General features: G+C 38.1%; 2 protein-coding genes across 4 annotated transcripts in view; one reads left to right on the top strand and one right to left on the bottom strand.

Moving 5' to 3' along the window:
• The window catches only part of GCA (grancalcin), a 32,804-nt gene extending 17,023 nt beyond the window's left edge, over nt 1-15,781 (bottom strand). The window contains exons 1-3 of one of the 2 annotated variants that reach the window (XM_046658992.1): nt 15,668-15,781; nt 15,264-15,345; nt 14,620-15,147 (exon numbers count right to left, since the gene is read on the bottom strand). The gene's annotated coding sequence lies outside the window, so the exon portion shown is untranslated. Of the gene's footprint in view, nt 1-14,619; nt 15,346-15,667 lie in introns of both variants that reach the window. The other variant, XM_046658991.1, reaches the window with a different exon arrangement.
• Nucleotides 15,737-25,154, top strand: part of IFIH1 (interferon induced with helicase C domain 1) — a 52,070-nt gene continuing 42,652 nt past the window's right edge. For both annotated transcript variants that reach the window (XM_046658987.1, XM_046658986.1), the window contains exons 1-2: nt 15,737-16,189; nt 22,613-22,781. In XM_046658987.1, coding sequence (XP_046514943.1) covers nt 15,737-16,189; nt 22,613-22,781 — 622 coding nt within the window. The remainder of the gene's footprint in view (nt 16,190-22,612; nt 22,782-25,154) is intronic.

Here is a 25,154-nt window from a genome sequence, read left to right as displayed (position 1 = left end):
AGGTGTTATTCCTCAAAACAACTTTGTCTGGTATGTGCTATTATTATCTCCATTTTACAAATGCAAAAAGTAGGGAGTTAGATGTCACTTATCCATAGTTGCATAGTTAGTAGCCAAGTTGAGATTAGAGTCCAGGCAGTTTGGCTGCAGAATGTGGTCTCTTAAACAATGCATTTTCCCTTCCTTCCCCACCCCCAACCACAGTCAAATATATTTCAAAATATAATAAAAATTATTTACACTATAAGAGGAGAAAGTTTAAGAAGTAGAAAAATGGCACACCAATTACTAGAGGAACAGACAAGAAAATGCATGATTTTGACTAAGATTAGCCAATCTAATTACTTTCCTTACACAGGACACATGCTTTCTGGTGACCATAAAGCTTTCATGATTATGTCCACTTATGGTATTTCTTCTGAATCTTGGAGGCCTTTGGTCTTATCATAAATTTAGATATTCAATTGACCAGTACATTTTCCTAAACACCGAATTGATTATGCTTCCCTTTCCTGTCTGTAGACCTCATTTTCTCTTTCCCTCTATATGAATGGAGGTGGGGGTGGGGAGACAGGAACACGAGAGACAAGAGTAAAAATCTTACTGCTCCTCAGCAAACTTCAGTTCCAGAGCCAGAGCCTCTCGCTCTCATAGAAATCACTTATATACTATATATCACTAAGAAATCTCACTGACAAAGGGTAATTCATTTATTCAACAAATATTTATTGAGCACCTATAATGTAGGACTAGTTTAGATGGAAAAAATACACCAAGGGGGGAGGGATGTCCTTGTCTTTCTGGAGCTTACATTCTAGCAGAGAGAAAAGACAACAAGTAAAGATAATAAAACATATAGTATGTTAGAAGATGATAAATGCTATGGAACAAAATGAAAACGGAAGCAGGGGGAGGGAGGTGACAGAGTAGGTTGCAGTACTAAATGGGAGGCTCAAAGTAGCCTCGTTAAGTAGGTGAGATTTGAGCAAAGACTTAAAGGACGTGAACAAGTTGGATATGTAGTTATCTGTAGGAAGACTATTCCAGGTAGAACTCGAGCTATGGTCCTAAGGCAGAAGGCTGCTGACCTGTTTAAAGAACAGCAAAGAGGAATGAGTCTGGTGTGGACTGAGCAAGCGGGAAAGTCGTAAGAGTGGTTACAGAGCAGGGCCATTGGGGCAGATTATGTGGGCCTTTACAGGCCATTATAAGGACTTTCTGTTATACTCTTGATGAGATAAGGAGCCACTGAAGGGTGTGGAGCCATAGTGGGACATGATATGACTTAATTTTTAAAGGATCACTCTTTCAGCTGTGTTGATGATAGACTGAAGGAGGTTAGCGTAGAAGCAAGGAGATCTGTGAGCAGTCTGTTGGTACTTTAGAGATGCTGGTGACTTCCCAGGGTGTAGCAGTTGAGATGGTGAGCAGTGGTGAGATTATTTTCTATTTTTAAGGTATAACCCTCAGGATTCACTGATGTTTTGGATTTGCCCATTAATGACATGATGACAAAGATTTTCTCCTTGACCAAACTCAAGCCGGGTTCTTCTGAGACCTCCTCTGGACTAGGCCTTAATCCTGGCCTATAAAGACTTGAACAAACACTAACATAGTTTCTGACAGCTCAAGACTGCATCCCTAGGATGACCCTAGCCCTCCTTAAAGTGCCTACCTGAGAAAACTCAAGGCTGCCAAAGAATTTACTGTTTGTCCCAACCGACACCTGAAGGTAGGCCCCTGTCCCCCAGTCTCTGTGGCATGTAGGAGCCTAACTTCACTTAGCACCAGTTAGCAAACCCAGATGGGTTTCACATGGACTAGTATCAACACATCTTCCTGTTTTTTGTAATTTTTCACTTCCCTGACTCCACAGAGCCCCACTTGCTCCTTCCCTATTCCCTTATTCTCCCTTTAAAAAGCCCAGTCACCTCTGTACAAATCAAAGTTGAATTCAGTTCACAGCGGACTCTTTTCCCTGTTATTAATAGTATATCAATTAAAATCATCCTTACCACTTTAACTAGAGTCCAGCTTTGTTTATCTTTGCCAGTGGTGGAGACTGGAGGAAGAGCTGTTTGAAATGAGCAAATCAGAAATCAATATTGGGCATGTAAGATCTGAGAAGCCTATGAGTCTCAAATGTTAAGTAGGTTGTTGATCCAAGAGGCTGGCTGGAGTGAACAGCTTAGCTAGCCAGGGTGCCTACCAACCACTCAGCATCTGCATCTTAATGAACCTTGATTCTCCCCTTGGGACATATGCAGCAACTGTTGAGAAGTAGTGAAGAACTTAGTGGGAGGTGGGAGGTGCTCGTCCAATATAGCCCTAAAATGAAAATTAATTGCTCATGCTGGTGATGACAGTGAGAGGGGCCCCAGAAATTAGTGCCTCTTTGACATCATTGTCCATAACAATTAATGAATAATAGAAATAGCTTTATGACCTAGTGGATTAAAGTTGTGGCTTATTATATAAGCAAATGATTCTGGCAACATTTAAATCCATGTAGCTTGAGAAACTACATAAACAGTGTCCGAGTCAGCTCATGCTGCCATAACAAAATACCATAGACTGGATGGCTTACACAACAGGAATTTATTCCTCACAGTTTGGGAGACTGAAAGTACAAGATTAAGACGCCAGCAGGGTCCAGGGTCAGTGTCTGGTGAGAACTCCCTCCTTGGGTTACAGATGGCTGCCTTCTTGCTGTGTCCACACATGGCCTTTCCTCCGGAAGTGTGGGCAGACAGAGGAAGCAAGTTCTCTGATGTCTCTTCTTAGAAGGGCACTAATCCCATCATGTGGGTCATACCTTCATAACCTCATCTAAACCTAATTTCTATCCAATGACCCCATCTCTAAATACCATCGCACTAGAGATTAGGGCTTTAACAAATGAATTTTAGGGGGACACAGTTCAGTCTACAGCACACAAAGTCTGAAAGGTGAGAAAAAAGGGACACTTAGTCATAATGTCTACTGTTGTGTTGTCACCTTGGATCCACCCTAGTATTTATTTATCTATTTCATACTGAAATGTACTCACATAGATTTCATGCCATAGTTTTAATTGATATACATGCAATAATTAAAATATTTTATCCAGAATTATTCATTGTGTTTTTAATATGGAACAGTGAAGGTTCTATATTTGTTATTTGCATAAAGCATAAAAAATATGACAGTATAAAATGAAGCCATCCAGTAGTAATTTCATTATAAGTTCAAAACTGTTTCTTTCAGCAACTGCCTAAGGGTTACTGCCCACTAGTGAGGACAGAGAGAAATAATAAGCTTCCTAAATGAGACAAAAATAAATATTATTTACCATTTATTACTGAGACTAGCCACATGACAAATTGACCTTATTCAGCTAAGCTTTCAACAACACAGTTTTCTGTTTCTAAGTCTGGTAATATTAAGTACTCTTTTGGCAGAAGCACAAACTCTAAAGCAATTTAATAAACAGTAATGCATATATGAAAAGTGTCAACAGGACTCTTCAGAGTGGTGACAAATGATATAGTTTCTGAATATATACATCTTCACTTGAATTTTGAAGCCTTATTAAGTAATTTGGATTCAATGCAAACTTCTTTAGAAATGCATGTATATAATGTTGACTACAATGTGTCCACAACTAATGCTCAGTAAAAGCAACAACACTATGATTAATGGCCTCAATAAAGTAATCTGTTACTCAGGCAATGTTGGAAAAATACCTATCTTAAATCTTAAATGCAGGTTTCATGCTTGTGAATATCAATTAGACTCCATATTGATAACATGGGATCATACACTCACAAAACTGACTTTCTGGAAAGATATAAAGGAAATAGTGTTGATTGAATACTTTTTTTGTTGGTGTTTATTCCTTTGCTAAGTAACTTGATTATGTATAATGTAAGTTAAGTTAAAGTGATCATGTTACAAAAAACTAAAAATGCTTTAATCAAAAACATAAAAGTGACCTAATTCTTAAATAGATTATAGACTGGCTAAAAGTGAGATCATCCCATCTCCAAGCTAATCCTTAGGTATTTTGTGTATGCGTGAAGAAGATACACAACACCCCACTCCCTAATTAATGTCAAACTAAAAAAATACAATTTATTTGTTTATATAGTACATGATGCTTTTTACAGCTATTTTGAAGATTATCACATTTGATCTTCACAACAATCTTGTGAAATAAGTATCATGAATTGCATTTAAGAGGAAACTAAGATAGTAATAAATTGCATTGTGGATGTAGACACAGATCAAAACAATTACAAAATATTTTTAAAATAAAACATGACCTGATTAATTTTCATGTTTGGAAAATGACAACCCACAGTGCTCCTATAGTTTTGAACAAATGAATGAATGAAGTTCCATGCTTAAAGTTTTTTAGGTTGCTTAAAATCTAAGAATTAAGCTATAAAGCACTTTATTGCTTGAGTTATCCCAAATTAGAAATTGAAATAAAGTAAAAAGAAAAAAATTTGGTATTCTCCTTGTAAGATTCCTGAGGGTAGGAATTATGACATATATTAACACAGATGAGGAACCATGATCAGTGATGGTGCCAGGAGTAACCCAGGTGGGTGTAACAAGCCCAGTTAACGCACCATCCAAGATCTGCTCAACTTTGCCTACCTTGGATATTTGCCTTGCTTTCCGGCCTTTAGCCATAAAACTCAATTGCTGTCATAACCACCAAAAAAGCAGATGGCACACTCAAACACAGTAACTGAAGGATTGTAATAAAGTCACTATTTACAAAGGTGTTGACATAGTTAAGAGACACCATTAAGCGATGGTATAGCATCTCAGTGCAAGCGACAGTGAGGATCCGTTACCACTTTAAGGCTGAGGAGCAAGGCGAGGAAGCCATTATTAAAACCCAGAGAAAGTAGCTGTATGGAGAGGGCCATTTGATATATGACCTTTAGTAAGAGGATGCATGATGAACTGGATGGAAAGGAGCTGAGGGAACCAATACTACAATCGCATTCTCTTCCCTGCCTCTGATCTCCTGCCATGGCTTCCATTGACTGATCCCAATCAGAAGCCAGAGGAAAAGGGAGTTCATGGATGCAGTCCCTAAAGGTCAGCCTCCCAGGAAACAGTTCAGTGTAGAGGAGGGTGGAGCACGATCTTCAGAGGCAAGTGGAAAATATCAGACAGTGAAGAAAAAGAAATTCCACAACTTATACTTATGATCCTGCCAAAATTTAACTCTTCAATTAGAGACTCAACCTATGTAATTTTTCTGTAAGACAAAAATCCAGATAAATTATATAAAGTAAATATTTATAGAATAATTATATTGAATGGTGAATCTCTCTTTAATTAAATACAAATACTTGATCAAGCAACTAGGATATGTACAAGAGAGAGAGAGAATGAGCGGGAACTTAGGTTTTAGTTCAGCCACCATGATTCCAGTATGGACTTGAGCCACCCCTTACAAGAGGCACTATGGCAACCAGCCCAGGAGAAGGGAGCGAGGGAGAAAGGAGGATGCAAACTGGCAACAGAATCTTTAGGCCACAGTTTGCTCATTAATTGTCAAGATAGTAGTTAGTGATATCAGAAAACAAAATTAAATGAAGAGAAAGTACGAAAAAGGGGTGGGTGGGGACAGAGAGAGTAAATATCTAGGTATATGCATAAAAAAGATCAAATGTTTATTTAAATTAAAATTCCTGTATAAAATGTCTTTCTGTACATTATTTTAAATAAATGTGCACATAAAGCAAAAACTGTTTAGAAGGAAACAGAACTGATTTCTATTGGAAAAGTATGCACCTAAAATATAGCTTTTTCAGTAAAAATTTGAAAAATTAAATGATTATGATCTCAACCTTGCAGTATTAACTAAGCAAAACATATATCTTCAAGCTTATTACCCTATAATATAGTTTTACAACAAGGAAAAAACAGCAAATATTTAGATCAATTTTATTTATATTTAGATCAATATTTCCTCCTGATATTTGGGAAACATTCATATAGAAAACTATCTATCAGCTAACGATATTTTGCAGATAATAAATTAATACCAATATCAGAGTTAGAATAATTTCTCTTTATTAACTCTACTGATTTCATTCATTCACATATACTCTCTGATTTCAAAAGAATATATTAATTGGTATATTAACTACATTTTCTTATTTTCTGCATTCTTGATGCTCTGGCATCTGGGGCCTTGCTGACTGGGGAGAGACTGCCCCTCCCAGGACTAGCCAGTTCTTAGAGATAGCAAATGACTCCTCAGGAGGTGTGCCGTTCATAGGCAAACTGGCCAATCCAGAGCTCAGACTGAACTAGCTCCTCTCTCTGGCCCTTACACTCCAAGGGGCAGTATTCCTCTACACTAATCTCCCCAGGGTGGACACGAGGCAACTAGGGACAGCCCCTATGCCCCAGAGCCTGCTGAAATTATTCCAACTCTAACCCTGCCAAATCTAACCCTGCTGACCCTACCTTGCCTTGCCTTTCCCATGGAAACCAAAATGAAGGCTCCTGTCTATGCTTTCCTCTTGCTCCTTCTGCCCCCTCACTGATCCCGGTGCTTTCCTGTGTGGCTCTGCATGGTGTCCTGGGCCCCCTCCTCTTGCAAACTGTAACAAACTGTTTTTTTCAATGGTAATCTTCTCCTGATCTGTTGTCCTCTTCATACCATAATAATAATAAAACCTACGTTTTAAAGCAATTGGTTCTAATCATTATTGTCTATGATAACTCTTGAAGGAACTGTGCAATAAATATTTTAGAGTTGACAATTGACTTCATGTTGATCTGCTGACAGTGTGACATTGGGTAATGTAATGCAACTTCTGGGAATCTCCGTTCCTCTTTGGGGATATTTCCTACCAGAAGATCAATTAGTTCTCTATATGTTGTTCTCTGCTTTTATAAAACAAAATACTTTAAGTTTATACTAAATTATAGTCACGGTTTTATCTTCCCATTAGGAAATACGGATTACCTCCCTTTTCTGTTACCTGTCAAAAAATCTGTAATTGTACATGGCTACAATTTTACTTCCGTGATACCAGCCAAGTCAGTTCTGATGTAGTTAAGATTTGACAGTGAAAACCCCACAAGGTGGCAGCAGAGGCAACACCATCATCAGCAAGGAGCAGTACAGACAAGCCTAAGGAGGAAGCAAGGGAAGACTTCCCCACTTCATAGCTTTCTGAGAACGGCCTGGGCACAGCTGAATGTCTAGGAGCTGGCCTGGGCTGCTTTGTGTCTGCGGCTCCTCAGAGACACTGTGTCATTGAGGTTTCAGGGAACAGAATGAGCCACAGGCAGTGCTTGGCCCCACCTGAGAACCTGGGTCAGCTTTCAGAATTCATTTTGTGAGGAAGCTCAGGTTTTCTCCATAGTTCATTGTGGTGTTCCATAACTATTAAATGTTAATATTATTCTTAATTCCTAATTAACAACACGAAGCACATTTATGCGTACATATGCAGTCTATTCCTGAAAAACATAACATTTTTGAAATGCTTAAAATCAGATATCACTCTTAGTCCATGCTTGCAACCTTATTTATACTCATCTATCTGTTAAAATCATAACTCCTTCATTTTGAAGCATTTTTAAGTAGATCATTTGTAGCAGTTATTTGGACCACTCTACAATTTTTTAAAAATCTCCCACATAATACAGTATGTGCCTATTGAGGTTTTTACTGCATCGGAGGGAGAAAGAATCAATGAAATGAAACCATCTATGCTAAATAAGTTTTAAAGTTTTGCACCAGTCCTAAGGGTTGGGAAGGAGTATGCAAACTCTCCTAGAGCTGCTAAATCTATACACCCTCGACACAAATATGCATACGGGCCTGCAAATGCAATATGCATATACACACATTCTAATTAGGAATCCAGAGGAGGAAAAAATTAATTCTTTTAGGAATAATCAGGAAATATCTTAATAAAAATATTATAAAATTTAAATTAAATTTAATTTTAGTTATAAATTTAATTACAAATTTAAATTCTAAAATTTACTTTAATTTTACTTTATAAAATGTGGTATAATTTGCAGCCTCAATAAATTGGTATATCATCATTTCATTCATTTGCTGATTTTCCTCATGTATTCTTTCATTTATAACAATAGCAGCATAATAGAACTGAAGTCCCTTTTTCTCCCTCAACAATATGGTGTATTTGTTCCAGAACTCACCCAACTTTTCTAATATTTGGTTCTATAAGAAATTGACCAGATTAGCTGGTCAGCCTGAACTCATATTGCTCCTAGTTGGGCATATATAAATATGAGAGAGTCTAAGAAAGCTCTGATACAATATTTTTATTTTTGTAAGAACTATACATGATGTTCTGACCTCCCAGCACAGAGGTTTTCAAATACTTTTCCAAAAATATGGAACTTCAAAATGTAAAGCCAATAAAAGTCAATCCACTTTGGAGTGGGCGGGGGGGAGCCAGAGCCTCACCCATTGAGCCTCTCTCCATCAGTCTCTAAGGTACCACTAAGCTTCTTCATACTACAGATTGAATATTAGTCACCTAGTGTATGATAAACTTGCAATAAAAGTGGCTATGCAATGGAGCTTATTTTTGTGTGGAACTTGAGTTTCCTGATAATATTCCCAACTTCCCTCTTCATGGTTGACAAAAAGTATAAGAAACTACAGTTAATTAATATAAGTAAGAGTTTTTTTGGTTTTTGGTTTTTGGGGTTTTTTTTTTGAGGAAGATTAGCCCCGAGCTAACTGCTGCCAATCCTCCTCTTTTTGCCGAAGAGGACTGGCTCTGAGCTAACATCCATGCCCATCTTCCTCTACTCTATACGTGGGACACCTACCACAGCATGGCTTGCCAAGCAGTGCCATGTCCGCACCCGGGATCCAAACTGGCAAACCCCAGGCCACCGAAGCAGAACATGCGCACTTAGCTGGTGTGCCACCAGGCCGGCCCCAGTAAGAGTTTTTTAATGATATAGGGGTACCTCCGTCTGTCTCTCATTCTCTTTGCTAAACCAAGAGGTTGGAAAACTACCATCTAGGTAACAGCTAGGCATGCGATAAACAAAAATTCTTCCAGTCACTCAGATTCAGATTTCCTGTACTTGTTATTTTCTCTCTAGTTTACAGACATTAGGTGACCTTTTAGTTGAATTTATACATTATCCAATTTTACCAAATATAAGCTAGAGATTTACATTCTGAAGTGTCCAAGGTGCTATTGCCGTGAAGACATTTATTCTCTATCACGCATAATAGGTTTTATTTGTTCTGAGCAAATACCTGACAATGCCCACGTCAACGTATTTGGCAGAAGAATGTTCCAAGCTATAACATCGCTCTTAATAAATTGCTGAAAATACATGTTCATTAATATCACAGTTTTAGCTAAACTGAATTAGTACAAATGATTCAGCAATATGTCTACAAAGCACGATCCAGTTTTCCAAATTCTCCTGGTTAGACAAGGAAACTATTCACCTACTTGCCAAAATATTTATTTGTTACCCAAAAATCATTAGCTTTCGTGCTTTCAGGGTCATTGGTGAACATGTGCAGAGCAGCGAAAAATTTGAGTTGCCCGATGGGCATGTTCCTAGCTGAGATCAAACAAGGCGATGCTCTGCCTTCTGGTCAGCTCTCATACTGTAAACAAATGTCCTTTTCATGATATATTTAGTGCCTTACTATTAGAAATCAGAATTTTTTAATGTATCATTTTGTTTTAGGGGAGGTGGGCACAACCCAGTTCCAGCCAATGAGATATATAAGAAATTCTGCTGGGGAACTCCCGGAATATTTTTTCTTCACTGTTAGAAGGAGGCAAATGGGAGAAACTCTATGCTCCATCCCCATACAACCTGCGTTTAACTGAAGTTGGAAGAAGAACTGATGTTTGGAGCTGTTGTAGCCATTTTGCAACCACGAGAATAAAACCAAGACAATTACAGGACACATCCCAGAGTTCTGACCTCAGTGAATCACTGACTCTTTTTGTTATGTGAGAAAAATCAATCCCTCTTGCTGGGTCAAATTTATTCAGGCATTCTTTACCTTGCAGCTGAAAGCATGGCTACTGAGATGGCCCTTCCCATCCTGCAGAGCACAGCAAGTCTGGCACAGTTCCTAAGGTGTTTGAGGTTTCCTATAGGGCTTACACTCTCATCATTTCCCTTGGATGGAATTCTCAATCCATACTCCTTGTCTCAATTTCTAGACTCTCTTTCTTTCTGTGCAGCTCTGCTCCACCACATGGGGCCACTGCCTCTCCTTTATTAACCAAATCACCACTGCTAACTGCCTGTTATATTGGCAGACTTTTAGGAAAGATCTGGGACTAAGAAGGGTCAGTACAGCAAGTGCAACACAGGAATGAAATTGTTATTCAGTACTAGGCATTGCTGCCCAAATATCCTGCCCATCCCTGCCATAGGGGATCTCTCACAGGCTCTTTCTCCCGTTGGCATGTCAACGTGATCTCCCTGTGGAGATCTCTTCCTGGGAGATCTCTTCCTCACAGTTGAGACCATCTCAGCTCACTCTCTGTTGAACAAATGTTGGATGTGTATATGCATGTGCACATGCATGCATACACACCTATATTTACACAATAAAATACTGGTAGGAAATACACTTAAAATATTAAAAACGCCTATCTCTGGATGATGAGATTAAAAGTAATTCATATAGTCTTCTTCAATATTATGTGATTTCCCCAGAAATTTCTGCAGTGAACATAAACTATTTTTTAAATGAATTTTATTAAAATATTCAATTCAAGAAAAAATCTGGTGGACATCATGTCTGGCAATAGGATACGAAATATATCCTTGTCCATGTGTTAACTTAGTATACTGAGATTTGTCACAAAGCAATAATAATATTAGTAACCTGAAATGTTCCACTTCAAGATCCCAGTGCTGGATTGTCCTTTTTTCCTCAGAGTTCTCTCTCTTTTCACCTATGCATCTTTCTCCTCCATTCTTGTTAATCCTGCTCTTCACCTGAATTCATTACACCCTCTAGCCCTTGGGAGGCTCTCTAGAACCGTGGTCTCCAAGGACTTTGTTCTTGATCACTATCAGTAAAAATATTTGAACATAGACCCCAATAAATGTATATGTATTTACTTAAAAAATCTTTAAATGTACAACTGTAATAATACATCATAAAATACAAACAAAAATTCAATAGTAAGGGGTCAGATGAAGATAAAATAAGATTGGTAAATGTAATTCATATACTCTAGTGCATTAATAATAAAAAATATTTTGTAATTGACAATACTTTATTATTCTTTAAAAATCTTAATGTAACCATTTATGATTTAAGATTGGTTCGATTTATCTCAATATTTGATTTCAAGAACTCACTTGACAGTACTCCTACTTCAAAACTTTGTCAGTTATAATAGAAGAGAGGTTAAATACAAATATTTCACTAACTGTCTGGGGCAGGTATTAAACCACTGGAACAGCCACCCCTCAGTCAGAATGGACAGAGGCTGAGACATCTAACCCCCAAATGCCCACCATGACCTCAAGGCAAAGACAATGGCACTCTAATTACATTGGCCTGTAGTCTGCTGTTAAGCATGTATTCTAAAATAAAGTAAAAGAAGCATAGCCAATCTATATCTTTGAGGTAAAGCTGCTGTTTTAACCAAAATATGTGTAAATGTGCAAGTAACTGTTTTTGAAAGAACCTAAGCTATAGAGGAAGCATTTGGAAAAAATGGATGTTTAAAAAATTTTTCACTGACATCTGATTTTTTTTTGTCAAAACTGTTTATTATGTAGAAAAGCTTTTACATGTGCACACTTAAAATCAGAACTTCACCATTGAATTGGTGGAAGTAATTAAGAAACAAGTATCATGATCTAATAAACTTAGCCAGAATTTCTTTTTCTATTTTGGAACTACTCATGTTTTTGAAATATAAAGCCAGGACAGTATCCTTTTAGCAAACTTTTCCTGCTAAATCAGCCCATCAGCGTTCGTTTCTTGCAAAAAGCTGTCTAAAAGCTCAGTTACGTGGCTAGTTATTACATTGTGTTTATGTACATAACTAATTTATTTCCTCTATAAATTGTGCCTTCTTTGACAACTAGCACCATCTCTTACTCATTGCCTGTAAGAATGCTGGCAGTCACTTACTGGGCACATACAACACTGCAGCCCTGGGGCGAAATGCTTTACAGTACATCCTTTGAACAACCCTATGACATGGTAGTGGTATCATTCCATTTTACAACTGAGAAATTGGACATCCTAAGCTCAGAGTCTCTCTGCTTAATCATAACTCTACACTGCTAGGTCAAAGGTATCTAACTGTAAATGCCATGGAGGAAACTCTTTATTGAAACAATTTGTTAAATAAATGAAGAAACAATAACAATTCTAGAAGGATTTCCTCATTTAACTAAATCTATTGTCATTTTCTTTGGAAAAGACATTACTGCCATGTGTGACCATTAAATTGTAGTTCTAGTTTGTCAAAGAAGTGACAGTTGTGATTTGTACTACTTCTTAATTGTAGAAAACTCAAATGAAAAGTTGGATAATAGCAGGAATCTGTTATCTAGTATGTTCTTGAATTACTATTTAAAGAATAAAATGCTAAAGGGTGACTTTTAAAAATGATGAAGACTGAAATTTTCCTTTTAGGTTTATAAAGACAAGGCAGGTCTAGAGAGAAGGAAAAGCTATAGATCAGCATGATTTCCTACCTCAAAGGAGAAAGGAAACAGAAACTTACATTTAGAAAATAATGAGGAGGATGAAAATTGAAAGTGATGAGAAGAAACTTGACAGAAGAAAACATTACTCAAACAAAAAGCAGACAATAAACTAAATCACAATGCAAAAATATAGGTGAAGAAAAAGGATAAATTTTGAGAGGCTGTGGGTTGGATTTTTTTTCCTCAACCTCCTTCCTCCAGAAGGGGTCCTACCAAGATTATGGCAGATTCCTAAAAAAGAGGTTCCTTTCCATTTTCCCTCAGATGCTCCCACTCATGCTCAGTCCTCGTCACTCAATCCTCGTCCAGCAAAGTGACTCTTACTTGAGAGTAAATATGAATTGTTATGAATGGATATTATGTGATGCTAATGATGAGGGCGAGGAGAGGGCATCTATATGGAAAATCAACCAGGGAAACTATAATGTGCACTATTATCTACATCTCACCATAGTCCTCAGAACACTTATCCTCACCCAGCACATTGCATATTTTCTAGTTATTATTCATTATCCATCTTCCCACTCCCATTGGCTTGTGAGCTCCATAAAAGTAGGAACTTTGTTTAGTTTTATTAACTGCACCGAGAGTAGCGCTGGTCATATATAGATACTTAATAAGTAAGTTTTTAAATGATTGGATGAATGAATGATATAATCTAAATACCACACATTTAAACTTCTGCTTTGGACCCTCTCTCACCAGGACAGCAATTTCATGGTGTTAAGAAGATGAGATCATTTTCCCATATTTAACTAGCAATCCCTCCTTATTCCCCAATGTTTGAAACTAAAGGATAGAAGAATGGGTACCAGGGCACAGAATGTTTTTGATTTGTTTGTTTTTGTTTGTTTTTGCTTTACCATACTGAATGAAACCTGCCAGCACCTAAGCGGGTGAGGGGGAGGTTTTTGTTAAAAGACATCTCATAGACACAATAACTAAAAGTAATAATTTGAATACTTTTGTAGAAACATCTAGTGTGATTATCTTCTACCTGGGTGCAAAGGAAACTCCCCAAAGAAAGTAAAGATATAGCAGTGTTTATGAAGAGACAGAAAAAAATAGCACAAATTTGGCCCACCTGCAAGGTAAAGGTTCCATTTCATTTCAACAACTTTCACTGTGTGTGTGACATTCGGCCACTTGCTAGAGTCAAGGCAAATAAAACTCCCCTTCAGGGGCAAAATCAGCAAGGGTCTACTATTTGTGGAGTATTGTACTGGGTACTGTGTAAATATGTCCTTTATTCAAGTAGTTTACAATCCTTTAGGGAAGAAAAAGGCTTAGCTACATAATATAATTAGAGAATAAAATAAGACAACATGTATAAAGTACTCAGTTGGATATTTTGTATGCCCCCCCGAAAATACTCACAAAGACTCTAGATTTCTCTTATCCAGTCCCCAGCACAGCCAGGCTTCTCTGGCCTATTTAAACTTCATTGAATGTGCTTTGCTAACCAATTACTTTTTCTATATATCTTTTTGACAGCCTAAATGACCGCTCCATCCTCCCTATAATTCTGCGCCGTGAGGTTCTCATTACGAAACTTATACACTACCACCCACAGCCACCCAGGGCTACAGAACGCCTTAGCGAGTAGCAACCTGAAGGACTCACATTTATGTGGTTTCTGTACTGAAATGCAGCTGCCATTTTTCAGTGTGGGTGTCTTTTTTTCCCTCATGACATAGACAAATGTTGATGTTTACTACAAGTTGGTACATTAGTTGCTAATTAAGTTCTTAGCTGCTTCAGCCAAAACTTGCTGTATTGAATCCAAGAAAAGAATGGCAGTCATATCAAAAATAAGTTGTTGGGGATTTTGTTTTGTTTTATTGAAGGAAGGTTGTATACTAAAAAATACAGGGAACTTACATGCTGAGAGAGAGAAAACCTTCAGTCTTGGCTTCCTCCTAAGCTGAGTTGGTGATTAAAGTCCTCTGCGTCTGTCACCAGGCGCTGGTCAAAGACAAATAAATACCACAATCTACGCACGAGGGAATGAAGTTCACTGTTTATCATTATTCGCTGTTTTTCATACCCAGCCACAAATTCCCAGAGGAAAGAGTTCTTGGGGACCCACAAGAAGTCAGATTTATTCTAGAAAGGGTGCAGAGGTCACTTCATCCTGGGGTTCTGGGGTTTCACATCTCTAGAAAGGTGTCTTCTTAGTTTCACTCTCCACCTGCCCCTGCGGTCTTACTACTCTGGCGGGCCGGAAGCTGCCCGCATTCACCAGGCAAGGGTGCATCCTCCCTGTTGGCAGCAGCGTCCGTGGCAGTTTCTCTTCACGCCCGGCCTGGGAAGTCCCGAGTCACGAGCTTTCACGCCCTTCACATTTTAGCTGACAAGGGGTGTTTCAAGGCGGCTGTGGGAAAGAAATCTGAATTTTGAGGCAGGATCCTGCAAGGGAGACAAAATCCCCGTTGTCGTTGTTGGAACGTCGCTGTCCGACTCAGGGGGAGAGCATTCGCTTCCGTTTTCCTTTTCCCCCAAGTGCCCTTGAGCAAAGGACTCACCGTGCCAGACCCGAGCAAAGGGTGGCTCCTCCCCGACCAAACACACACTCCCTGCCCGGCGGGCGGTGACGTTTGGAAAGTCCTAGAGAATCGAAACAGAAACAAAAGTCGCGCTAACTTATAAGACAGGCCTGGAAGAGAGCTGGACTCAAAGCTCCCATCCGAGCGTGCAGAGCGTGCCCTGGTCCCCTGCCCCGGCGAGCCCCGCAGAGAGCCCGAGGGGCCGCGCCCGCCCCGTGCACAGGTCCCCGCCGCGTCCCCGGCCCGCCGGCACTCCTGCCCGCCTGCCCGCCGGCCCACCTGCCCGCCGGCCCAGGTGCGCCCGCGCCTCCGCGCGCCGCTGTCAGGCCCCTAGCTGCAGACCCTGGCCCTCCAAGGCCGCGGACAGAGGCACCGCGTCTCACCTGTTGAGTAGAGAACAGCCACCTGTCCGTCTACTTGGGAGAATCCTCTCCCTTCTCTGAGAACGAAAGATGGCGAATGGCTATTCCACAGACAAGTGTTTCCGCTATCTCATCTCGTGCTTCAGGGCCAGGGTGAAAAAGTACATCCAGGTGGAGCCGGTACTAGACTACCTGACCTTTCTGCCTCCAGAGGTGAAGGAGCAGGTTCAGACGACGGCCGCCACCACTGGGAACATGCAAGCAGTTGAACTGCTCCTGAGCACCTTGGAGAAGGGCGTCTGGCCCCCTGGCTGGGCTAGGGAATTTGTGGAGGCCCTGCAGCGAGCAGGCAGCCCATTAGCCGCCCGCTACATGAACCCTGAGCTCACCGACTTGCCCTCTCCATCCTTTGAGAGTGCTCATGATGAGTGTCTCCAACTGCTGAACCTCCTTCAGCCCACTTTGGTGGACAGGCTTCTGGTGAGAGATGTCTTGGACAAATGCGTGGCGGAGGATCTATTGACGCTTGAAGACAGAAATCGGGTAGGTGTCAGTTCAGATCCAGCTAAGCTTTTAGACAAATTTTGCAACTCTGGGTTGCTCCTTCATTAGCTCCATTCCAGATGTTCTTTGATGTCTTTGGGTGAATTTGGTTTCCTCCTTCCTTGAGAAGAGAATCTCTAGGCACTTATAATTTTTTAATTAATTTAAACACAGAAAGGCTGTTTTTCTAATCTTTTCTCTGAATAAGCTAAAGAGAAATTAATTCTAGAATAGTAATATCTACTGACAGGTAACATTTACTAAACACTTACTATGTGAGGTTAGTATCATTTGCAGAATGTGTTATCACAGTTCATACTGGCAATAATTCACTGAGGTTTTTAATGCTACTCTGTTTTACAGATGAGGAAACTGAGGCAGGATAATAACTTGCCCAAGGTCTCCCAAGAAGACAGTGGCAGAGCCGGAGATTTAGGTTCTGATGGTGTGGAATTTTATGTCTTATATAACATAGTTCTGTAGAACAGGAATTAGCAAACCATAACCCATGGGTTAAATCTGGCCTGCTACTGGTTTTTGCAGGCCCAAAAGCTAAGAATGGTTTTTAGATTTTTGAATTTTCAGGATTCATAAAGAAAGTTTCATTGGAACACAGCCATGCTCATTCATTTACATACTATGATGGCTTTTGTGCTCCAAGGGCAGTTGGACAGAGACTATATAGCCGGCAGAGCCTAAAATATTTATTATCTGGCCTTTGGAGAAAAAATTTGCCAATCTCTGGCCTATATTATACATTATGCCATTTAATTTTGGTCCAAATGGGGAAATTACATATAACATGAACACACACACACTTTTTTTTCCCTTTAATCAAAATTTCAACATTCTCTGGGAATCAAAAGTTAGAGATAATTCGTTAAAAAAATATGTCACCTGTTGCAGGTTTTCATATAGTGAAAGAATAGTGGATTTTTTTTTAGGTGGCATTTTGACAGGGTAAATTTTACAGGTGACTTTACACTTTAATGTAATGTTTATTGTTCGTTGTTTTTCTCTGAGTGAGCATGTACTGTGAAGTATAGAAATGCTGACCTATTTGAATCTGACTTATTCAAGATTATGAGTCAAAAGTCTTAATTTGAAAGGCGTATAGGCAAATAAACCTATGACTAAAAGTCAAAGGTTTTGTCTAACGTGCTATGATTTTGAAATTTTCTGTTTTTCTCTCATTCCTTTTGATTCATCAATTGTTTGTATCCTCATTACAAAGTTCTGGGCATTGGTCTCACACTAGTCTATGATGTGACTTCGTCTTTAGTGACTAAAGTTAATGCTCCTTTGCATACTTGACAGCCATAGGGCCTGTCCCAAGACCCAAGCATGCATCTAATTTTGATGGCTGGTTTTCCCAACAAGTAAATTACTTTACACTGTTGTCTGTAACGTTTATGTAGTTTTGTGTATTGAGAACCAGCTAGAACGCATTATAGTAGTCCAGCTGGATATGACAAATGTGTACATCACTGTGGCAGAATCTTAATTTGGAAGACAGTATGCAGCCTTCAAGCCAGCTGGAGATGGAAGATGGCATTTCCAGCCACAGTAGCTGTTAGGAAGTCCAGAAGCAACAGAGTCCAGTAACACCACAAAGCTGTTTATGTTTGGTGGGTATGATGTCCCGATTGCCAGCGAAACAGCACTTCTCCTTATTTACTCTAAATACTTCTGCCTATCAGCATCACTTTTGTCTTGCCTGGATTGAATTCCCGCCAGCTAGATTTTATCCAAGTTCTTGATTCTGGCAAGCTTGGAGGCAGCTAGCAGTAATGCAAGGGATTTGACACAAAGATATAGAGTAAAGGGACATTTGTGTACTGGTAGCAGTTAAGGCCAAAACAACCCAAACTTGGATTCCTATTTCAAAAGAGGCTCTGAAAGATGGAGGAGCTATGTATTTGAGGCTCTCTAAGGAGGAAGAATGGCTTTGTGAGATTCTGGAATAATTTTGTACCTATAAATTTACATGTATTATCAGTCTCAAATAAGCTATGGAGGGCAGTGAGAAGGAAGCACTAGGTTTAGAAGAATCTATATTAATATGGGGGTCATCAGTGAGTGGTTATCTTATGACAGCAAAGTATAGTGGGAAAAGCATGGGAATTTGGCATGGGAAGACCCGAATTTGAGATCCATCTTTGTTTCTTACTGGGTTTGTTACTTTGGACCTAGTTATTTAAGTTTCCTGACCCATGAAAATGGACATAATGATAATTTCTCCTCGCATTCATAGTATTTTAGTGAACGTGAATGAGAAATCATGTTTATGAAAAAGCTTTATAAATAATAAAGAGCTATTTTGATATGATGATGATGATGACTTTTATCGGCATTTATTTCATTACATTTCCTTATGAATTTAAAGTTTCAGGGATTTTGATAAATCTCCCATGTTGAAATTGAGATCTGCTTCTTGAAGTCTCTGGATTAAACTGTGATTTGATGGAAAAATTGTGTCTTTCATCTTTAAGCTCCCAGAACCTAGCCAGGAGTAGGTATAGAGTTGGTGCTTAATAAGGATTGATTGATTGAATTTATTTCTAAAAAGTTGTCTGGAACAAAAGATAAGAACACATGATATAATGAATTGCCTTGCCAGGCTTTTGGAAATGTGTGAATGATGGACATAAGTTCTCGAAATTTGTTTTTTTTGCAGCATAAAGTAGCATTTCACTAAGAAATCAAGACTTCTAAAAAATATTTTATTTTAATTCTTTTCTTGTTTTCAGGTAAGCATTTTCTACTTGGTCTGTTATTTTAGTTTAGGATTTCCACATCCACGACCTAGTCCTGCACCCTCATACATCAGAGCTTCCGAAAATGATCCTAGATTTAGTTTTGTGTCCAAGAATTACCCCAAAAAACTGATTTAATTGATTGAGTATTCATTCACTTGGTTTAAATTTATGAAGTGACATCTTTTGCTAGACACCATGCTAGTGGTGAGAAGATTGGAAAATAATGTAGTTATTATCTGTACTTTCATGGAGCTTATGTTGTAGTGTTAATCAGTGTTCATTAGTCTAACAAATAGTTAAAGAACGTCTAGTGTATGCAAGGCACTGTTGTAAATACTGGAGACTCAGCAGTAAGTACAAGAATTGCTTTATAGATCATTTTAATAGAATGATCCCTAACAGTAACGGAGTGCCCCTGTACTGACCTGCCTCTATTTTAGGATGCTTAGTGATATCTTGGCACATCCATTGACTTAGACAGCCATGAACTCTGGAAAAGAAGCGATCATATAAACATTTTCATAGTGTCTTAATATTGATCTGAACAGCTGAAGAGAGGTGCATGTTTCAGCCCTGGTCAGTTCAAAGCATACACCTTTCATTTACATAGGAGAACCAGACATACTATGACCAGCACAGCTAGAAACTGAGCCCAGTTCCCCCTACGTGAAGTTGTGTACCTGAGTCAGTCTCCCTCAGCTCATTGTATTGTCAGGTAAATTAAGATGGATAAGAACTCTATTAGCAGGAGGAAGCACTAATAAGAAATTAGTTATGTCAATATGACGATACGTATTCGCTGGTAAGACAACTTTTGTGGGGAACTAGTTCTTTGAAGTTCTTCGTTTTTAACACATGAGTTTTACTTCTTGATTTACTGGTACTGAGCACTGAGCTCAGCTGTGTTAAAAAATCATCATTATATTTGAATAGCTATCTAAGGTTGTAATGGGGAGAGAAAACATTTTTTATCAAACTTTACAATTGTGTTGTTAAGCCAGTGCTTAATGGAAAGATGATTGGTTTCTCCACTGATTTCTGTTGAAAAGAAAAAACATAGATCAAAGTATTTAGAATATGAAAGCATTAAATTATATCCCCCACAAATTCATATTTATTTTATATTCCATAAATTAGTTAACAATGTACCCATAGACATTTATAACTTCATATTCAGAGAAAACATTCAGTGGGGGAAGAACATGAGTAACAATCATTATATGGCCTGCTGCAGTCTCAAGTCTAAATATTCACTTCAGAAGAATTTCAGTAATTGGATTTATATGTTGGGATCTAATATCTTTCCTATATTTTAGGAGAACGGATTAAGTAAAAAAAAAATGTGTGGTTGCTTCAAAGGGAATTGATGTACTTTTCAGCCCCCATTTTGAATTTTGAATATCTTAAAGAAATTTCTTAAAAATTCAATCTTGATAAAGCTGCTAAAATTGCGCAAATGTTATACATAGTTTCACAATCAAATAATAAAAATACTTGTAGGAAATAACGGCATAAGATTCCTCAAATGCCTGAACTCAATAAGGACAAAGCAAGTTGACAAATGTAATTCTATAGTAAAAATCAACTTAACTGATTAATAGTTGAGGAAAATTTAGTGGATATAATTATGTTTAGGTTTTTAACAAAAGTATTCATTACAGTGCCTCACTGGTTCTTTTTTTTAGAGAAATTCTTTCGATTACTTTTGTCAGATGCATTTAAAGCTGATTAAAGGATGGGGTAATTAAAAAAGAGAATAGTTGAGTTAAAAGAAGGTGCTCAAACCAGTCTTATTTAACATCTTTAGCAATTATTGCTTAAATTAGCACAACTATTGCTTAAATTAGCAGATAATAATAAAGATGTCACAAACACCAGAGAAGACAAAGAATTTCCATTAGATTAATGAAGTTAGAGAAAAGGTAGGAAATGAGCAAGAATCTGCTTAGAAAATGCTGTGGGGGAGATGGATTGAAATCATCTAAATTTTATTAAGTTAAGTAAGCATTTTAATCATTTTTTGCCAGAAAATGAATTTAAAATTGGAGACAATTATTAGCTATAATGATAGCTCAGGAAGGCAGTATTCAACCTCTGAAGCCAAATGCCTGGGATCAAATCCTACCTCTGCCATTTACTAGCTATGTTGATTTAGGGAGGTAACTGGACTTCTCTGTGCCTTAGATTTCTTATCTGTAAAATGGGTTAATATTGGTACCTTCTTGAGGGTTTCTGGATTAATATATGCAAAGCCTTTATAATAACATTATTAACTATTAGCTAATAAGACTAACATATGCATTAGGTAGAAATCATGCTATAGACTCTTGTACTACGTAAGTGTCCACTAGTGAAATGTTTGTAAAGGTGGATGCTTTTGCTAACATCTAATAATAGCTAACACTGGATTTGTGCCAGACGTTGTTCCAAAAATGCAAACAAATTTCTGACATTGAAAGGTTATGGCATATATTTATAGGACTAGAAAATAGACAAATTTTGTAGGAAACCATTAATCTCGGTACACAATCCAAATTATACATGTAGAAGATGGGCAAATGTTGAGAAGGAACTTTGAGAATGTGTGAGTCAATATTTCTTGTCTAAGCTGCTGATTAGAATCGTGAGGTGCTGTTTAAAAAATTTTTCTGGTTTCCCAAAATAGACAAACCAGCATCTTTGGGGGTAGATCCTAGATATCAGTATTTTCTAAAGCTCCCCCAGATGCATCTAATATGCAGCTAGGATAGAGAAACCCTGAAATTTATTTTCAATTGTCTTATTTTACACATGTAGGAAATGAAGCCCAGAGAGATGACGTGGCTTGCCTGATGGCACAGCAAGCTGATGATGTCCTGTCTAATTTCTTTCTGGTCTAAATGTGGCTTGTGTTAGTCTGTTCTCCAAATGTTTGGTGCTGTATTAAGAGCTGGGGAGATGCACTGTGATAATGATTACCCAAATGATCCACATTTAAAAAGACTTATTAGATTAATCTAAAAGAGAAATTAAATAAAGGCTAAAGATTGTAATGACTGGATATAGAAATAATTCTACCACATACTTTCAAAAAGGAGTATTGAAATAAATTTGTCTCGTGATAGTAAGTAAACACAAATTTAAGAAAAATTTATTATAGCGATAATTAGTGCAAATATTAAATAGGCAAGAGTATAAATCGTGATAGTAATTACTTATTCCATAATGGTAATAGTGAAGAAAGAGGCATTGAATAAGAAATGTTTGATTTTCCTTTGATCCCATTTGTAGACTCCATGGGTTGAAAGGAAAAAGCAAGCAAGCCCTAGATATACAGAAAGAGATTGATGTAAATAGACATAACATGACTAGAGATTAAAGACACTTTCTTTGCACCCCTTATGCAGAATGGCAGAGATAAAACATTTATTTCCTACGTGTCAGGTTTGAATATCTCAATAGCTTAAAAAAAATGCATATTTAAAAGGCATTTAGCTAGAGATTTTTTTCCCCCCTGGAATCCAGAATTGCTACAAGTGGCATTGCTGTATTTTCTTTAGTATTTGAAAACGAGCCTTTATTTACATTTATGCTTAATTGCTCAATTTTTCTAAAGGCTAGTTCCTATTTAAATTTATTCAGAAGATGTTTGATCTTCTTTAATTCTACTTTTCTCTTAAAACAGATTGCTGCTGCCGAAAATAATGGAAATGAATCAGGTGTAAGAGAGCTACTGAAAAGGATTGTACAGAAAGAAAACTGGTTTTCTACATTTCTGGCTGTTCTGAGTCAAACGGGAAATGACGCACTTGTCCAAGAGCTAACAGGCACCAATTGTTCCGAAAGCACTGCAGGTATTTCTAATTCTGCTAAGGAGGAGTTTGTACATTTTGCCTAGTGATTGAGAGTTTGATAAAGGCTGTAAACACAGTGCCAACTATGAGGATATTTAGAATCAAAATTTCAAAACTGGAAGTGATTTGAGAGATCGTCTACTTTATTCCCTTTACAAATGAGGAAACCACTGCATGGGAAAAGCTTAACTTCCCCCAAATCGCAAAACTCAGCAAACTGGGCTAGAATATGGGAAGCTGACTCCTAGTCCAACACTCTTTCCACTACCGACCTTAGTCTGGAAACAAAGTAATTGCTTAAAATTTTTATCAAGATAATTTTCACATTGAAACACAAATAAATTGAAAGAAAATATTTTAATGGTTATTACAACTCTGTTGCACGGTCTTCTGGATATTTTTTATACATTTTTAAGTAATTTATTGAAAATTTGGTGAAAGGTCTGTAATTGTCAACGTTTCTCAACACTTTTTCCTGTGAGTTTTTAAAATTATTCAATTATAATAAAAGTTACGTTCTGCAGCCTTTTCACATATATAATTTGTAAATCTAATATAAACTACCATCTTATTTTTCTTTTCAGAGTATATATCCTATGTTTTAAAAAATATCATATGTAAGACAAATCGAAAGGTAATTGGTAATGAATTATTTAAATGATTATAATCATTTCAAGCTTATGTTACTTCTTCTATTCATTCATTCAGTCAGTCAGTCAGATATTCAATTAACATATAATGAGGCCAATGATACACCAGACACTGTTCTAGGTGCTGGGGATATGGAGTCAAATGAGACGTCCAAAGTCCCTATTCCCATATACCACATTTTCTAATGGAATAAGATACACGTGAAACAATTTTCTAAGTTACATATGCAAATTAAAAACAGTTACTAAATTATTACAGTAAACAACATATTATGTTTTTATGCTATACTCTTTATGAAATAGCTTAATTTTGCCCAGAAGTTAGAAATACACATACACAGATAGATATGTGGAGAGAGAGAGAGCGAGAGAGAGAGTCAAGTATTTCTACTATGAGGTATTAAAAAGCCCTAAAGAATTATAAATTGGCCTTCATGGACCTGTGTGTGGATGAACCATGAGGCGTGAGTGTAATCAAGATGTTTGGGCAAGGTCTGTTTACGTCACCCCAAAATAAATGCTGTGCAGTGTCATATGTTCAAGACCCCCACAAGTGAAAAGCTCAAGAAGCCTTGCAGCTCTCCCTCCTCTGTGGAATTATTTAAGGATTTGGGGATGCTTACTCGGCCAAAGGTGGTCAATCCAGCTTTTTTAAAGATGTTATTTTTATCCCTTTTCTCCCCAAAGCCCCCCGGTACATAGTTGTATAGTCTTAGTAGTGGGTCCTCCTAGTTGTGGCATGTGGATTGCCACATCAGCATGGCTTGATGAGCAGTGTCATGTCCGTGCCCAGGATTTGAACCAACGAAACACTGGGCTGCCTGCAGCGGAGCATGGGAACTCAACCGCTCGGCCACAGGGCCGGCCCCCTCAATCCAGCTTTTAAAAGCCAGGCAGTAATTCCATGATCTGTCCACCAGCAGATTCCAGGGTTGCTGCTGTCATTGCTTCTGTTTCCACAGCAAAGTGTAACTGTATAAAAAGTCCTTCTCAGTCAGAAGCATCTTTATTTTGCTTGGATTCTCTAGAGGGGGCTCAGTGATACCACTTGCTCGCAACATCAAGATTATGGTTTTTTGCATTTCTACATTATGGCCCGGCCATTGTTTCCATATCATAACTCTAACGCCCATTGGCTAAGTCTGAAGTGACTTCCAGCTGAAGTTACATGATATGATGGGGCCAAATTTCACACACCACGAGGATGAGCTGGACCCCAGTCCAGAACACCCCCCTCATGATGAGTTCCTGTTCAAGAACTCATGGGACTGTTTCCATCCATGGCGAATATTCTAGGACTTGAACTTCAAAGGGAAAGGCCTACAGTCTAGATTATTTTGTTCCCTGAGAAATTTTGACTTCAGTGTATCAAGGGATATTGGAATGGGCAGCCTTTCAGATCACAAAAGACCTTGTCATATCTATCCCCCAAATTGGAGGATACCTAGTCATTTTATAGTTGTGTACAGTGGCATACGCATTTAGGAAAGAGTCTAGAAGATCTGCTCCAAACTGTCTTCTAGATTCTCCTGACAACATGCCTGGCCATATTTCTTTCTAAGGTATTGTGAAGTCCCACTTTGCAAGGTGCCTTGTGAAAAGTTTAATATGATTTTTCAAATTATAATTCTTTAAACAATAGCAATCCAAGTAGAGTATATATAGTGATTCCCATGTCATACCTATGTTATCACACACCTCATCACAAACATCTAGTATTCAC

Source organism: Equus quagga, chromosome 4, assembly GCF_021613505.1.
Source record: "Equus quagga isolate Etosha38 chromosome 4, UCLA_HA_Equagga_1.0, whole genome shotgun sequence".
In the NCBI taxonomy this organism is placed as follows: Eukaryota; Metazoa; Chordata; class Mammalia; order Perissodactyla; family Equidae; genus Equus; species Equus quagga.
This window is presented reverse-complemented; position numbering and strand designations above follow the sequence as displayed.